Source organism: Acanthaster planci, linkage group LG20 (assembly GCF_054643075.1).
Source record: "Acanthaster planci isolate LZ-2023a linkage group LG20, COTS_SCS, whole genome shotgun sequence".
NCBI lineage: Eukaryota > Metazoa > Echinodermata > Asteroidea > Valvatida > Acanthasteridae > Acanthaster > Acanthaster planci.
The window spans coordinates 7,084,525-7,102,698 of NC_141796.1; the positions used below are offsets into that span (position 1 = coordinate 7,084,525).

Here is an 18,174-nt window from a genome sequence, read left to right on the forward strand (position 1 = left end):
GTGTTTGTAAAGGTCGTTATTTATTAAAGTTACTTCATGTAAGGAACCGGACACGCATGATACGCTAAAGAAAACTGGTCGTGGATGTAACGGGCACCATACCATTTTGATCCAGGTTTAATTAAAGTACGTCTTGTGCCATTTTCCCTCCAAATAAATAACTGAGAACACAACACACATTATTAAACCTTGTAAGATAAATGAAGAAGAGGCTGTTGACAATATTTTTGGAAGGTTAATATGCAAAACAAAAAGAAACCTCACACGTTTAAACAAAGTACACCGAAAGCAATAATGTGAAGTCACTCTACCCGAGCTACCGAAAAAGACCAGTTAACTACAATGATAGGAAAATGGGGACAGCAGGCTGAGGTACGACGAAAACTAGCTTTTAAAAGGCGGAATATCAGCTGAAATCAATGAAGAATGTTACCCTTTTAGAGACGCAAAAATATTACCCTTAAAATCCATTCACAGCAAAGAGGGTGTGCTCATTACTTTCCCATGATGTACTTTGCGTCGGGGATATATTAATTAGTCAAAACACAAAATCTTTCGACCCTTTCCAAACGCGCGTTGGTTCGTCAGATTTCGTGCACCCGATTGGCCAACGTGTTGCAAACTCTTGGAGGCGCACTATTGTGAATCGCCATATGGTGGGCTTTTATTCTGCTTACTTACGCATATTCTCATTGGTGTACAGGCAAATAAAGTCCCACGATTAAAACTATAGGACTGTATATGAACTCGACATCGCGTTAAATTTGCATTACCATGACCTTTCCTTTGCATAATTAAACCATATTTGGCAATGCACCCCTGGCAACATTAAAGGACATAAAACATAACTGGCTGACCTTCACTTACTAGACGCCTCTATGCGCTGAAGTCGTCCATGCAGCAGGGGTTGGGGCTTCGTCTTTGGACTTTACATTTCTAATAATTTCCTTCTTTTAGTTGGCCTTTTTAAAAGATATGCTATACGTCTGTTGTCTCCGTATTAAATATTCATTGACAATTTGTTTTAGAGCAGAGCAATCTTTGTGCGATAATTGGTATAAATGATATAAACTGCATGGCGCCTATGATGGCGAATCCAACCTCGAAGCTGCCCCTGTGGTCAAATAGCCAACCTGGATACGGGAGAAGAAACGAACAAAACAATGAGCAAACGTGGGAAAATAGCCATGCCTAATAAGGGAAACGAGTCAGACCGAAGTCTGGGAGGAAGGAAACATTTATAACGATGAAAGACGGACGTTTCAGGTAATTTATCACACCGAGAGAGGTATGAGGTGAATTTCTAATATGTTGTTCATGACTTCTACATCAAGGATTAGAACAAACCTTAACTTAAATTTCTGGTTACAGGCTAAGTGCGGGATAAAAGAAAGGTTCGAGACAAGGTTTTGTGTTGCAGAGGTCTTTTTAAAATAAACTATGCACAGCATACTTTGTTTTGTCGAACGGACACCTAATTTAGCAACTTTATGCTATTGCTGAATTCAGAATCATGTTTCATCGCACAACTCGAAAGGTGCTTTTTTAATTCTTTGGATTTTGTCTAATTCTAAAGTGATGTTTCAAAAGGCAAACTTTACAGTTTCTGAGTATGCAGTTTTAGAGTTGAATTAAATTGATTCTGAAAAAGAACTACAGTTGAACTTGCAGGCCTACTGTTTATCTCAGTCAGTTTGTTACAAGGTGCTGATTCTATTACATCTATAAAAGTATTTCTATTGTGCAAGTTTTTCCAATGACCTCCTGTGCAAAAAACGCAATTGAGTTTATCTCCCCAACACACCTTCGAGATAAACTGAAGTCTTCAGGTTTGAAAAAACAGTCCAAGATTTGTTCTAATGACATTAACAAAAATTCATTAGACATTCTTTTGGGAGAAATTAAACGTCGTTGCTTTTTTGTTAAGTCCTTTGGGGGGGGGGCTCCGTTTACAAGAAATATTTCTGCATCCGAAAGGACCACCAGCTATTTTTCCTCTTCAAGATATTACCCAATTATTATTTTTTGTTTTAATTTCATACCTGGAATGAAGCCCCCCATTAATTTGGAGGCGCTCGTGAAGAAGGTCGTCCAACCGACGGCGTAAGGAAATTTCTCGTTACTGATAACTTCCTTCAGCACGACCGTCACCAAGGTGTACGAGCAGCCCAGTGCTAACATTAGGACCGTGGCGTTGGCCGTCATCAACCAGCTGGTAGTCATCCAGGCACCGATGCAAAGCGGCACCGCAATGAAAGGAATCGATAACATAAGGCAGCCCATACTCGACAGTATCTGCTTGAAAACGACCAAGCTACCGACAAGGATACCAATGATATGACCAACTCCTGCTACTGTAACCATAAAAGAGGCAATCTCTCCTGAAAACCCCCTGTCCTCTGCATTTGGAACAAAATAAATCACCCAGGCCATCAAGGCGATTTTATTGATGATATTTATTAGTGTCACAGCCCAAAAATTGAAGTCTAATAGCACGGACAGACAAAAAATGGGTTCCATACGTCGATAGAAGGACTTCAGTGGCAGCAGAAGGCGGTGGGGACTCAATTCTTGTTGTTTTCTTTCTGTGTCGGGGCATCTGTCACCATTTGGCAGTGACTGGTAGCCATTTTTGAGATTTGCCCCCGCCCTTCCGGTTTCGGAGGAGACGATCAAAGCGCCGCACACGATCAGGTGAGCGCAAAGCGCACCCAAGATCAGCAAGGCTCCCCTCCATCCGTACGTACCCAGGCACAGCTGCACCAGCTGCGGTATGCCGATGTAGGCAAGGGCGGAGCCCATTTTGGCGATTCCCGATGCAAGAGCAAATTCTCTGTCGTCAAAACGCTCGCCGAGGGCTGCACAGGTGATTATTACGGTAATGCTTCGTCCGAGAGCTGATGGGAGAAAGTTGCAGTGGAGTAGAAATCAATACGGCCGTTTCACAATAGCACGCCTCCAAGAGTTAACAAAGCACCTGCCAATTACAATGTGCGAAATCTGTCGACCCTTAACAAGCGTGCATTGGGTTGACCGATTTCGCGCACTGTGATTGGTCAACGCATTGCGAACTCTTGCAAGAGCACTATTGAGAATCTTCCGTATTCTGAAAGAAGCGCACAAATTGCAACTATTTGTTTAACTCTGTGGTAGGCATATATGTGGCAACAGGTAGTGCCATGTGCATCATACAATTGTTGACCGCTGTGGTGAGGGATATGCAGAGGAGCCCATAGCGTTGGCCAACAACAACGAGCAAAATCTACTGACCCTTTCCAAACGCGCATTGGGTCGACAGATTTTGCGCGTCGTGAATCGCCCGTATTTATTCTTTCTACCTTCTACCAGCAGGGTACGTGGGTTTTCTTGTTAAATTATTAAAGAAATGCATTACAATTCGCCAAAACACTCAGGGATTGCATCAATTTCCCAATGCAGTTTATTGTACATGATTCGCATTTTGATGGCGCTCAATTTCAGTTGTAGATATACCAGCAAGCTGAGCATATTTTGGACCATCTCACAGCCGGAAAAAGATTTTCAATGGGAGCTGGAACAGTAAATGGCAAGAGAATTAAAAATGATTTACGGGCACGTTTTTAAGTCGACTGGTAACAACGTATGTCTACATAGCGTAATTTTTATTCAATTACCCCCCCCCCCCAACAAAGTGAGTTACACGAGCTCCAGTCTCCGAGTATGAATGAAACATAGAACTCGCCTACTGGTCCAATGAGTGGGATTGCCACGAGCAGAAAACTCGGTGCCTGTGAAACCACGATGATGGCGGCAGCAGTCATCACCCCACCAAACATGCAGACTCGTCGATAACCGAAGCGCTTGCCAATCGGTCCAACTATTGGGCCTGAGAAACGGACAAAAACAACAAAAAACACTGACCTGAAAACTCTTTGAGTGTACGACTGCGGGTGGGAGAAACCGTACGCGCAACGGCAGTGCTGGTCTGAACGTTGATTGAGACAATGGTTACCCGGTAGTCTGTCAGACCGAATAACAATATATGTATAGTGTCCAAGACCCGTTTGTTTCACACGGTCCCGATTTCAATCAGCAGTCTCAACGCTGGTTCACTCTATCCGTTAGGCGCGGCGCCTGTGAACCATGGACGGCACGCTGATAAAGAAACTGAACCGTGTAAAACAAGCGGCACAACAGTTGATAGTTTCTCCTGTTCTGAGATGCTTTTACTACTTTTGCCTTCAAAATGACGTTTTGGTGTCATGCTGGAAACAGAAGTAACAGTAGGTTTGGAGTACTTACACCCTTTTGGTAATCCCTTCAACAGAAATTGGAACTCATAAATTTTCAACGTTGATAAATAGTGTGCCTTACACATCAAATCGGTGACGCAGTCGGTTGCAGAGAAAACCGTTCCAGCCACCCAGGTGTCGGTCTCGAAGTCATCCCGGATTGCCACTAAAAGCACACCCAAGGCCTTCATGACCGTCCTGTGGAGGGCATAGACCACAAAGGAGGCGATGGTCGCGAGAACACCGCGAGCAAGTCGAGTGTACTGAAAAGCCATCGCGCAGTAGTTCTGTATCTGCAGCTGTTGCATCAGTAGTCAATAGTGCTGTGAATTGCAAGTCTGGCTGGCCGTGAAGTGCAAGTCAGGTTGGACGTTTTGTATGTTGTACGTTGACGTTGAGTAGTAATCAGTGAACTGTAGGATTTGCTGACTTGTTTCGGCTGTAATCAAATATGATTATTTAAACGCAAAGAACTATCCTTAGACCTTACTAAAATGGCCGTTATTATCATTGATAATCTAGTGGGTCGTTCCTCAAGAACAAGAAAACAGTTGAAATTTGTTAACACCTGAGAAATGCATTTATCATTAACATGAACAACAGGAGAATAAAAACAGAGAAATTAATGTCGTTCATAATACAAGTTCCAAGCCACCCACTAACCACATTAGTTTATGCCCAAGACTTAAAGAAAGTGTGAGAAATATTTCAAACCTGAACGTTAGCGTAATCGACATATAGCCTAGTTAGATAACTACCCATTTCAAGAAAAATCTTGTTAGATTAACCCATATACCTTTCATTGATTTCATAGCTCATTGAAAAATAAAGTGAGGTTGATATCTGTCAGCAGTGTAGCAAAGGCATTTTCGGGGAGGGGGTGCAGGTGGCAGAATCAATTTGCCGACTTGTAACTTGTTCGCCAACCTTGCGTTGTGTAAAATTCACAAAGTGATCCGTGGTACGCTGCAGCTGCTCATGCTGCAGGGGGAGAAATGTCGACGGCCAGTGTATACCGTTTAAGTACTAATTTTGTATTCATTTGCTTACTGGAATTAATTATTCGGAGGGGGGGGGAGAGGTTACTCTGTATGCCTGCTAAGTATGATATTTGCCTAACGTAGATCAGTAGAATGGCATCACCATCTGTCTTCGTCTACCCGTAGCAGATCACTTGACAAACGTCCACACTATGCTCATCAAGTATCGATTACAAGATTAATGAACATACCTGGTTATCAGCGTGTAGCGGAATTGTTTTCCCCGGCAAATAACGGTGTCAGATGTCTTCAAAGGAATAACAGCTGGACGATGTTGGGATCACGCACGACTGATAGGGGTAATGTGCATTGGTAATGTAGAATTTGGCTTTAGTCTGGAGAAGTGGTCAGCGGTGGTGCAACCTTTAAGGGTGGATTCAGGATTTTCAGAAGGGGGCGGGGGTGGCGCAAACTTGGAGGGTCAAATACGAGCGTGGATTGTGAAGCGCTTAGTCAAAATGTTAATCCAAAAAACCACATTAAAATTATTCATTCTCGTGCGGGCGGGGGGGGGGAGATCGGCCGGTGCATCCCTCTCTTAAGTTGTCACTGACCTCATCAGCTATGGAAAGAGGTCCACCATTACAACGCTGTTTTCTATTAACGTGCACATTTTCACCTGCATGCAACAACACGAGACCTTCTAAGCTCTTCAAAATTAGTGCTCCTCTACAGTCCTATCTTTTTTTTACCCCACATACTTTCTGCTCTTATTCTCAGTGCCCCTGGGCCAGAGTGGACATTATATAGGCACTCTGCCTTGTAGGGTCTATGAAAAATCGGGGCATACGAAGAATTTGAGGGCCTCTGAAACTACCTTAGGAGTGTGATAAAAAGCGAATAGCGAAGTGTAGGTAAGTCAAAAGAAAAAAGAATAGCTTCGTAATTTTCGATTTCGGGCAAGCTTCAAACTAGCTTTTGGAATAAAATTTGATTCGATTACTTCTTTTAAATATCCATGTGGTGGCCCCTTTAAATCAGATTATTGATTTGGCCACAGTACCGTAAAGTCCCCATTATTCACGTTTCCTTTGTTGCTTGTTCTTACAGTTGAGGCCTTTTCTGGCTGTGTGGCTTGAGAAATGCAGACGATGTCTTTAGTTTATCAAATTCTGGGAATTCTTTAGGCGTTTCATTTGCCCTCAGTGAACGCGTTTCATTTGCACTCAGTGAACGACCTCTGCATTTTTTTAAAAAACCGGGCTCAGTAAAACAGTCTCTGGGGCTAGTTGGGCGTGGACTCTCGACCAGGACATGTGATAAATCTTGGCATGTATTTTCATTCCCTACGTTCTGTACACTGAGACTTAGTCGAATTTATTGCCTTTGTTATTTAAAAATGTTGATTTGAACCACTTCCACTATCACTTATAGTACTGGAAAGATTCAGTGGCTGGCGTAGTCGTAAAGTGAGTATGTCGAATTTATCTCTAACTCTGTGCTCTGTCAGTGACTGTCTTTTAAGTTGTTTTTGTACTAACCAGTCCTGTGCTCATGCAACGATGGCTCTGTATATATGTTGGAGCATACAAGACGTGGAAATTGTCCAATTCAGACAATTCTGGTGGCATCTGAATGCTCAAATGACCAATTGATATAAGTTTCACAACCATATTTGCTTTAGTCAGGGAAATATCCGCAGAAGAAGGCAAACGTTCTTGTACTACTGCTTTTGTGCAACTTTGTACTACTTTCGTGCAGTTCCCCCTTTGTCTACACGGTACGGGCCGTCTTTCCGCGCTGATGTGGCTCCATATATTGGAATATAACAAACCTGCAAATTTCCAAATCTGGCAATTCTGGTGGCACCTAAAAGGACGACTATTCATAATGTAAGTTTCCTATCCATATCTGCTTGAATTATTCAAATGTTTGCCAAACAATGCTTGGTATTTATGTGGAATTCTCCCTTCTTTACGCTACCAGTCGTCTTCCAGCACAAAGATGGATCCATATATCGGAGCATAAAAGACCTTAATATTGTCCAAATCTGGCAATCGTTGTTGCATTTAAAAGTGCACAAACTCTTATACACATCTATGTATTTGCTGTAGTTATAGAAGTATCTGCGAAAGAAGGCACTAGTTCTTTTATAAAAAGGGTTTTGCCCTTACCCAACGTACATATTGATAAACATTGGGGGCTCAGTGCTTGTCCGAGAGCTTGCGAAAAAATTCTCAAGCTTACCTGGGTTGGACTCGAAAGGGCAAAACCCGTTATATAAATTAACATCTCCCCAAAGCAAAAATACATCTTGAAAATAATTCGCGGTACCCGCTGCTTCACCTGACTTGGACCGGCCAGCCGAACCCGGCAAGCTCGGTGGTGGAGTGATTAAGACGTCTGCACTGGTTAGCAGGAGATCGTGGGTTCGAGTTCCACCTGAGTAAGCTTGTGAATGTTTTCGCAAGCTCTGGGACATACACTGAGCATTCATTGTTTATCATTATATACTGTACGTTGAGTAAGGGCAAAACCCTTTATATAAATCAACATCTCCCTAACGTAAAAATATATCCTGGAAAAAAGCCTTGTCCTAATGCTTCCTACTTTCATGCATTTTTCTCTTTTCCACACGTAACTGGTGCTCTTCTCCCGCAAAGATTGCTCACAGTACTGGAGCATTAAAAATCTGAAAATAGTTCAAATTTGGCAATCCTGGTTTCATCTGAATGCTCGCATGATCCTCTATCAAGTCATGTAAATTTCATATCCGTATTTTTTTTTAAATAGAAATTTTCGCGAAAGAAGGCAAGAGCTCTTATCCTATTGCCTGCTACGTTTGTGCAATTTTTCGTTTGTCTACAGGTCACAGTTTGTTTTCCCGCGCATAGAGGGTTTCATGTAGTGGATCATAAGATATTTGAAGATCATGTCCAATTCTGGCAATTCTGGTGACATCTGAAAGGACACATGGTATTCTATCTAATGAAGTAAGTTTGATATCCATATTTGCTTCAGTTACGGAAATATCTGCCAAAGAAGGCAAGACTTCTTGTCCTACTGTTTGCTATTTTTGTGCATATCCCCGCTTGTCTGCACGTTGAAAGTCGTCTTCCTACGCATAGATAGTTCCGTAAATTAAAACATATAAAGTCGGACAATTTTCCATATCTCACAATCCTGGTAGCATCTGAAGGGGGTCAATATCCACAACCTAATGATTTAGGTTTCATATCCATATTTGCTCCATTTAGGGCAATATCTGGGGAAGTAGACAACAGTTTTGCCGTACTGCTTGCTTTTTTAGGGGGAAATTTTCCGCCTGCCTACTCCTTACACGACGTCTTCCCGCGCAAAGTTGGCTCCATATATTGGAGGATAAAATCTCTGAAAATTGTCTAAATCTGGTAAACCTGGTGGCATCTGAAAGGGCGCAAGATTTTTCACCGAACGATGTAGGTGTGATGTCCATATTTCCTCCAGTTAGGAAAAAAGCTGCGGAATTAGGCAAGAGTTCTTGTCGTATTTCTGGATTTTTTGTGCAATTTTTCCGGTTCTCTTCACGTTGGGGGTTGTAGTTTTGCGCATGGATAGTTCCATATATTAAAACATAAAATGTAGGAAAACTGTCCACATCTGGCAATCCTGGTGGCATTTGAAAGGGCTCAAAATGCTCTACTTAACGATGTAGGTTTCATATCCATATTTGCTCCAGTTAGGGAAATATCTGCGGAAATAGACAGGAGTTTTTGTCTTACAGTTAGCTGCCCACGTCTTTCACAGTGTCTTCCTTGCACAAAATTGGCTCCATATATTGCACAATAAACTGCCTGAAGATTTTTCAAATCTTGCAGTCCTGGTGGTATCTGAAAGGGCTGAAGATTCTCTACCAAATGGTGTAGGTTTGATATTTAAATTTGCTCTAGTTAGTGAACTATCTGGAGAAGAAGTGAAGACTTCTTTTTGTACCGCTTACTTTTTTTGTGCATTTTACAGCGGGCTGGACGTTGTAGGTCGTCTTCCTGTGCATAGATAGTTCCACATATTGGAGAATAATATGTTTGAAAATTGTCCAAATCTCGCAATCCTGTTGGTATCTGAAAGCGCTCATGATATTCCACCTGATGCTGTAGATTTCATATCCATATTTGCTCCAGTTAGGAAAATATATCTGCGGAAATAGGCAAGAGTTTTTGTCGTAAAGCTAGCTACCTACACGCTAAACAACCCCTTGACGAGCAAAGGTGGTTCCATATATTTGAGGATAAAAATGTCTGAAAATTGTCCAAATCTGGCAGTCCTGGTGGCATCTAAAATAACTCCAGATCCCCTACCTAATGATGTAGGTTTCACATCCATATTTGAACCAGTTAGAGAAATATCGGCGGACATAACCAAGAGTTTTTGTCGTACAGCTTGCAATTTTTCGGCTACCGACATGTTACACAAAATCTTCACACGCAAAGTTGGCTCCATATATTTGAGAATACAATGGCTGAAAATTGTCCAATTCTCGCAGTCCTGGTCCCATATGAAAGGGCTCATGATCCTCCAGCTAATGATGTGAGTTTAGTATCCATTTTTGCTCCAGTTAGCAAAATTGTTGCGGAAGTAGGCAAGACTTCTTGTCTAACTGGTTTTTTGGTAGAATATTTACATCTGCTTACAGATTACATGACCTCCCGCGCAAAGTTGGCTCCATATATGAGAGGATAAAATGTCTGAAAATTGTCCAAATCTGGCAATCCTAGTGGCATGTGAAAGGGCTCAAGATCCTTTACCTAATGGTAGTGGTTTCAAATCCACATTTGCGAAAGATTTTTTTATATATTATTTCGCAATATTTGCGAAATTAAGGAATATGTCTTGTCCTACTGCTTACAATATTTGTGCATTTTACCGCTGGTCTGGACGTCGCAGGTCATCTTCTTGTGCATAGATTATTCCATATATTGGAGCATAAAATGTCCGCTATACAGGTCCTGTTCCCGCTTAGAGAATACTTCATAATTTCGAGCATAAAAGGTGTAAAAGTATCTAAATCTTGCAGTGTTTGTGTCATCTGTAAGGTCACGTGTTCTTCTATGTATTTATATCCGTATTTGCAGTAGGCAGGGAATTATCTGCAAAAGGAAGTTCGAGTTCTTGTCTAAATGTTTTATATTTTTGCGGAATCATGACTTTGTGCTATAAAGGTCTTGCTCTGGCACAGAGAATGCTTCATATATTTGGGTATAAAAAGTCTAAAAATTATCTAAATCTTGCAATCGTGCTGTCATCTGAAAGGGCAATTGTTCCTCTATCTATTCATATACATTTCATATTCATATTTGCAGTAGTTATCTGCGAGATATCTGCAAAAAGAAGTGCGAGTTCTTGTCCAACTGCCTCCTAGTTTTGCGTAATTCTGAGTTTGCGCTATACCGGTCCAGTTCTTGCACAGAGAATGCTTCATATATTCGAGCAAAAAGGTCTAAACATTATCATAAACTTGTAATCTTTGTGTCTGAAATGGCACTCGTTCCTCTATCTGTTCATATCTTCCATATCAATGTTTGCAGTTGTTAGGGAGATATATGTAAAAGGAAATGGGAGTTCTTGTTCAACTGTCTCCTCTTTTTGCGAATTTCTCACTTTGTTAGCGGTGTAAAGGTCTTGCTCTGGCACAGAGAATGCTTCATATATTAGATATTATTATATCTAAAACTTGCAATCTTTGGGTCATTTGAAAGGGAACATGTTTCTCTGTCTATTCAGAAAAATTTTATATCCAAATTTGCAGTAGTGAGGGAGATATCTGCATAAAGAAGTGCATATTCTTGTCCAACTGCCTCCTATTTTGAGGAATTCTTACATCGCGCTATTCTGGGCCCTTTTCTGTCACGGAGGATGCCTGATTTATTCGATCATAAAAGGTCTAAAAATTATGTTAACTTGCAATCTGTGTGTCTTCTGAAAGGGCATATGTCCCTCTCTCTATTCATACAAGTTTCATATCCATGTTTGGAGTAGTTAGGGGGATTTCTGCAAAAGGAAGTGCGAGTTCTTGTCCAAGTATCTCCTATTTTTGTGTGGTTCGCACATTGTTAGCGCTATAAAGGTCATGTTCCCTGCACTCAGAATTCTTCATGTATTCGAGCATAAAAGTTCTAAAGGTTATCTAAATCTTGCAATCTTGGTGTCATCATCTTGCTGTAGTTATCTGCGAGATATCTGCAAAACGAAGTGCGAGTTCTTGTCCAACTGTCCCCTATTTTTGAGGAATTCTCATTTTGCGCTATACCTGTCCAGTTTTCGCACCGAGAATGCCTGATTTATTCTATTATAAAAGGTCTAAAAATTATGTAAATCTTGCAATTTTGGTTTCATCTGAAAGGGCATGTGTTCCTATATTAATATAAGTTCGATATCCATGTTTGCAGTCCTTAGGGAGATATCTGCAAAAGGAAATGCGAGTTTTTGTCTAACTGCCTCCTATTTTTGCGTAATCATGAATTTGTTAGCGCTATGAAGGTCCTGTTCCCACTCAGAGACTGTTTCACATATTTTAGCATAAAAGCTCTAAAAGTATCTTAATCTTGCAATATTTGAAATGTCACATGTTCCTCTATCTATTCATATAAGTTTTATAGTCATGTTTGCAGTAGTTAAGGAGATATCAGCAAAGAGAAATGCGAGTTTTTGTCCAGCTACCTCCATTTTTTGCTTAATTCTGATTTAGCACCCTACCAGCAAAGTTTTCTCACGGAGAATGCTTCCTATATATTCCTTTCTATATATAGGTATGAAATTTATCTAAAAAACTTGCAATCTTTGTGTTATCTAAAAGAGCACATTTTCCTCTATTTATTCAAATACGTTTTATATCCCTGTTTTCAATAGCGAAGAAGATATCTGCCAAAATATGTGCTAGTTCTTGCGTAATTTTCATTTTGTTAGCGCTAGAAAGGTACTGTTCCCCGCATGGAGGATGCTTAATATATTCGAGCATAAGAGGTGTAAAAGGTATCTAACACTTGCACTCTTGCTGTCATGTGGAAGGCCATATGCTCCTCTTTTCATTCACATAAGTTTCCTACATATTTGCAGTAGTTAGGGAGGTATATGTGAAAAGAAGTGCGAGTTCTTGTAAAACTGCCTTCTATTTTTGGGTTATTCTGACTTTGCGCTATACCGGTCCTGTTCTTGCAGAGAGAATGCTTCATATATTCGAGCATAATAGGTCTAACGATTATCTAAAACTTGAAATTTGGGTTTTTTGTGAAATTTCATATGTTCATATAAGTTTCCTATCCATATTTGCAGTAGTTAGGTAGATATCTGCCAAAAGAAGTGTGAGTTCTCCTCTCACGGAGAATGCTTCATATACTCCAGCATCAAAGGTCTAAAACGTGCCTACATCTTGCAATCTTTTTTTGCCATGTGAGAGGTCTCATGATCCTCTATCTGTTTGTATAAGTTTCATATTAATATTGACATATCAATATTGATATATTCGAGCATAAATGGTCTAAAAAGTATCTAAAACTCTCAATCTTTGTGTCATTTGAAAGGGCACACGTTGCTCTATTCATATAAGTTTCATATTCATGTTTAAAGTAGTTGGGGAGATATCTGTCAAAATATGTGTGAGTTCTTGTACAACTATCTCCTTTTTTGCCTAATTATTACTTTGTTAGGTTCTCTTTCCCCAGACAGAGAATACTTCATATATTCGAGTGTAAAGTTGTAAAACGTGTATAAATCTTGCATTTCTAGTGCCATCCGAAAGGGCACATGTTCCTCTACCTATTCGTTTAAGTTAGGAAGATATCAAAAGCAGGCAACAACTCTGATCGTATTATTTGCTATTTTTTGCGAATTCTTATTTGTCTATACATTACAGGTCGTTTTCCCAGTGCCAATAGGGCTCTACAAATTGCGTCATAACACACCTCAAATTGTCCAAATCTGGCCATCTTGGTGGCATCTGAAAGGGCGAAAGTCGCTCTATCCATTGATGTAAATTTCGTCTCCTTATTCGTTCTCGTTTAGTAATTACCTGCGAAAGAAGGCACAAGTTCTGATCTTTCTCTCACTAGTTATCTGGAACCTGCTTTGTTTGCACATTCTTGCCCCTTTTCCCTCCCACAGTTGCCTCCATATATTTGATCATTGAAGACTTCATAAGTGTCCAAATCTGGCCATTGTGGTGGCATATGAATGGGCTAATGTGTCTCTATCCATGGATGTAGGTTTCATATCCATGCTCATTTTAGGTAGGAAGAAAACCTCGAAAGCAGGCAGAAGTTCTGAACGGATTACTTGCAACTTTGTGCAATTTCTTGTTCGTCTTTATGTGGTGGACTGGACTATGAACATCCATCGTAAGATAGTTATTGAATAATTTTGTCCGCCAACAGAGGGCGTGCTTTAACTTTAACGGTGCCCTGATAATGGGGCGACATGATACTAACTTTTAGGGTCGTGATAGGGAATAAATTCTGGGACTTGATTATATTTCGATTGTAAACCTCCAATATAATTATAAGTAATATGATTAAGGTGCTCAATATCTTTATTAAGACTGTTATTAAAAAATTAAGGAGAATGACAATGCTGTAGGGGCGTATGTGTAGTAATATTGTAAAGTTTTACTGCCGCGATTAGTTTGCGTCTGGACTTGCCGCCAAAACCTAGCGACATGTAGTCGTTTATATTTTCAGCGGACGTCAAATAACCCGGATCCTGGTTTAATCTTCAAAAATATAAGTTGTTGGATCGAGGGGAGGATTGGTTGGTAAGCTAGATTATGTTTAGTTAATTAAGCGATCCATTGTGGCCTTGAAAAAGGGAAAGACACGCTCTTAAGGGTCTGCGTGAGCCCACGACATGTCGAAAAACTCAAATGTAACGTTACATGTACTTATTATGTCTATACAGGCATAGATGTCATGTCAGGGTGCCAGAATGACATGTAATATTGTGTCCCATTCAATTGTTAGGAATTTACAATACGGAATATTATTAGGTCGCAATCATATATTTTGTCACATTGTAGGCTTTCTTCTTATACGAGAAAGAGTGCGGATCAGTGAATAAATTAACCAGCCAAGTCAACCCAACCAAGGTGTTATGACCTGTTCCTGCAGTACTACCTCAGGATAAACAAAAACACTACAGATTTGGTAACACGGATGGAGTTGAGTGAAACTACCTGGTCGTCGTCATCATCCCCGTGGTAGACGAAGGATTCAAGGAGGCAGCAGGATCGAATGCGGGCTTCATGGTTGTATCTCCAGGCCTGGTAGCTGGCTGGTGCGTCACATTGGTGGAGCGGTGCAAATAGAGGACCCTACATATGGAGCTGTTGGATCCTTTGTGGAACTACCAGGACTCAAGCCGTCAGGTCAAGGTGTGCGTGTGTGCCTACCTGAATGACTACATGCTGTTCACCCATAGGTGGGACTATAACCATAGGCCTATGTGCTTTTGGTTTGTTGATGACATAGGTAAGGCTAGGGATCAGTGAAAGTAGTGCACTGCGTATTATTTTATTAAGGGGAAGACCAACCGATCCTGTAGAAGCAACTGAAGTTTCAGAGATATATCTGAATTTACATGTAGATTTGAGCTTGAAATTGTTCCTAGAAGTATAGATTTAATCTAGCTAATAGCCCATTTGTTGCTTACATGATGCCTGCGTCCGAGGCTGATTTGATTACCCGCTTAGTTGCAGGGCTGACGGATGCATTACGGCAGGATAAACCTAAAACTGTCGTGCAGAGACCATTGAAACTGAGTAAGTTCTATGGCAGGCCTAGCAAGCCGGGGGACCCCACTATTATTGAATGGCTCCAAGATGCGGATTATTACCTGGAGTAGTGTAATATTCCTAAGGCTGAACAGGCAAAGGTGGTAATCCATCACCTTGTACGGGTTGCCCATGATGAAATAAAATGCCATGATGAAAACATCAAGGGTGACTATGAAGAATTGAAGAAACTTCTTCGCCGTCAGTTTGGGGCCGAGTAGTCAGCCCAGTCGCTTCAGAAAGCACTCTTTGAGCGGTAGCAAAAAAGAGGATAAAACCCTCATGGACTTTTCTCGTGCGCTTATGCGAATGCATGATAGAATTTTAGAAGTTGAAACTGACGCAGAGAGAACCGCTTTGAAGGGTTTGCGGGATAGTGTTCTGATTAGTCAGTTTGTGGCAGGTGCAAGGAATCATGGTGTGAGGCTCGAATTAAGGCGCCTTGAACTGGCCAAACCTGGTCAGAGTTTTGCTGAAATGAGGGATGCAGCCCGTGAGCTTTTCAGGGATCTTGAGGGGAACCCCCGTGGTTCCTGACGTGGGGCAGGTGTCAACCACTTGGTAGCTGAAAGTGGTACAGATGATGAGCTAGTGGCCACTGTCAGTGCTAACCCAGTTGTTAGCGAAGATACCCAGTTGCAGAAGATCCTGCAACAGCAGGAAAAGATTCTTGGGTGCATGCAGGTACAGCAGGAAGCTCTATTTAAGCAACAAGAGCAAATCACAACTCTAATTCAGGCTGTAGCTAGCAGGGGTGAGGTAGGCCCTAGGCCAGGCCAACAAGGTACAGTAGGGCAACAGGGCAAACCAATTCGTTGCTTTTATTGTAAGCGCATGTGAAGCAGGAGTGTAAGCTTCGCCTTGCCCATGAAAAGGCTGAGGGCAATACCATGCATTAATAAGCAAAAGGGAAAAACAAGGACAACCAGGCGGTAAACCAGACCTCTCTGCCACTGTAGGCCGAGTGACAGAGAGAGAGAGAGTCTGGTAAGGCCTCACCTGTCGAGGGGGTTGTAGAGAAGTCTTGTGAGGATATTTTAAGCAGTCTAGTTAGGGGGAGTCCAAAGGCTCAGATTACTTTGGCTGGGGTGACAACCACATGTGTCCTCGATACCGGGGCAGAGACTTCTCTAGTTAGCTCCTCCTTTTATAGGGACCACCTTGCAGGAAAGCTTTGTGAAGTGCAGCCTCTAGGTACATACCTGCGTGTGTATGGGGCAGGAAATATTGAGGTACCAATCGAGGGGTACATACGTGCTCCATTAGTTGTACACAACCAGACTACTGATGCACACTTCCTAGTGGTGGGGGAATTCCCCAAAGGTGGGGCCCGAACCACAAGTCTGTGCCAGTGTTGTTAGGATGTAATATTTTGCACAAACTGAAGGATGTAGTTCTTGACTCAAAGCAAGCAGATATAGATGCATGGACAACAGCCATTAATTGGCATCGGCTTACTAAACAACCAGTAGCCGAGGGGTCACCTAGGGTAGATAGGCATTGTCGTGAGCTCCAGGGTGTTCGCACAGGTAGAAACCCAGTGCATCTGTTACCTAGGGAAGTGCGTTGTATAACTTGTTTGTCTCACCTTGTTCGAACAGCCTTGATGGACAAACTGTTCTTGTTGAAAGTCTGTCTAGCCATAGAGCTGGTGAATGCAAATCAACAGAGCAAGCATCTACTGGTAGTATTGATGGTATTTGTCGTGTATATGATTCATGTAGTTAGTGGCCAAACTGTAACTGTGTTGGTTGTGAGCATGGGGATGCAAGCACTTGAGTTATCCCCACACACAAAGCTTGCTTATGTCACTGAGGTTTCACCCAGGTCCCATGTTACAGTTGAAACAGGTGCAGATTGCATCAATGTTTCGGTAAACCATCTCCTAACGGAATCTAGGGAAAATCAGGTCATTAACCAGTCTGAGGCTGCCACCTTTGCAGAATCTAGTGAGCCAGATGTCAAGAGTGGTGATGACAAAGAGTCAGTGACAGGAGAAGTTTATGTATTTGAGGACAGATCCACATACCAACTTCCTCCAGGGCTAGATATTAGTTTATGTACGCAGATGTGTGCGGAAGATCGAGATAGGATTGTGCGAATGATTCAAAAGCACGACCAGGTGTTCTCAAAGAGTTCTTTAGATCTGGGACTATGTGATAAGGTTCCCCACAGGATTGACACTATTGACGACTGACCAATCAATCAGCCATACAGACGAATCCCTCCACAGCATCTAGGAGAGGTTAGGGAGTCGATCGAAAAGTTTCTGGAACAGGGCATAATACGGAAAAGTAACAGTCCCTATGCGAGCCGATCGTCTTTCAGAAAAAGGATGGGTCGTTGAGAATTTGTATTGATTACAGGAGGCTTAACGCTAAGACAGTACGAGACGCATTTCCATTACCTCGCATTGAGGAGTCCCTGGAGGCCCTCCGTGGTGCAAGATACTTCTCCTCCCTTGATTTGGCCCATGGGTACCACCAAGTCGTGATGGACCCAGACTCAATCAGTAAAGCGGCATTTAGGGTTCCTTTTGGATTGTTCGAGTATACTAGAATGCCCTTCGACCCTTGTAAATGCACCTGGAACTTTCCAGAGGGTGATGGAGATGTGTCGCGGCGACATGAATCTATCAGAGCTGTTGATTTACCTAGATGATATTCTAGTCCGTTCCCCTACAGTGCAGGAACACATAAATAGGTTGGACAAGGTCTTTGCTAGATTAGCTGAGTTTGGCCTTAAGATCAAGGGTGCTAAGTGCCAACTGTTCCGTAGCCATGTGTCGTATTTAGGTCATGTTGTGGGGGCTGGAGGTGTGTTAGTTGATGAGGATAAGGTTAAGAGAATTAGGGATTGGCCATTGCCTACAACAGGAGCACATTTGCCTTTCTTTCCTTGGCCTGGCCAGTTACTACCAGCGCTTTAGACATGGATTTGCAAAAGTTGCAGCACCTTTGCATGCTCTTTTGCCCTCACAGGCTAAGGGCAGTGCAAAGTCCGAACATGTGCCATTTTGTTGGACGGCTGATGCTCAGACAGCCTTTGATACCTTAAAGCAGGCTTTGACACACGCACCGGTTCTTGCATACCCAGATTTCTCTAGGCAATTTGTATTAGAGATAGA

At 41.9% G+C, this 18,174-nt stretch overlaps 1 protein-coding gene and 1 pseudogene across 1 annotated transcript; one reads left to right on the top strand and one right to left on the bottom strand.

Moving 5' to 3' along the window:
- LOC110978496 (monocarboxylate transporter 12-like) lies at positions 1 to 5,592 on the bottom strand. Its single transcript, XM_022233542.2, has 4 exons — positions 4,354 to 5,592; positions 3,722 to 3,865; positions 2,043 to 2,897; positions 1 to 1,133 (listed from the first exon to the last, which is right to left on the bottom strand). The coding sequence occupies exons 1-4, from the start codon at positions 4,577 to 4,579 to the stop codon at positions 1,009 to 1,011; spliced, it is 1,350 nt and encodes a 449-aa protein (XP_022089234.2). The 5' UTR covers positions 4,580 to 5,592; the 3' UTR covers positions 1 to 1,008.
- A 9,234-nt stretch (positions 5,593 to 14,826) lies between these two features.
- Positions 14,827 to 16,261, top strand: LOC147795880 (uncharacterized; annotated as a pseudogene).
- The last annotated feature ends 1,913 nt before the right edge of the window (positions 16,262 to 18,174 follow it).

Bases quoted from the DNA above. Each gene is read 5' to 3' on its own strand.
- LOC110978496 (XM_022233542.2), bottom strand. From the start codon at position 4,579: ATGCAACAGCTGCAGATACAGAACTACTGCGCGATGGCTTTTCAGTAC. The intron at 3,866-4,353 runs GTAAGGCACACT...TCCGTTTCTCAG, and splicing joins CTGCGTCACCGATTTGATGT to GCCCAATAGTTGGACCGATT. The intron at 1,134-2,042 runs GTATGAAATTAA...TCCCGTATCCAG, and splicing joins AATGGGGGGCTTCATTCCAG to GTTGGCTATTTGACCACAGG.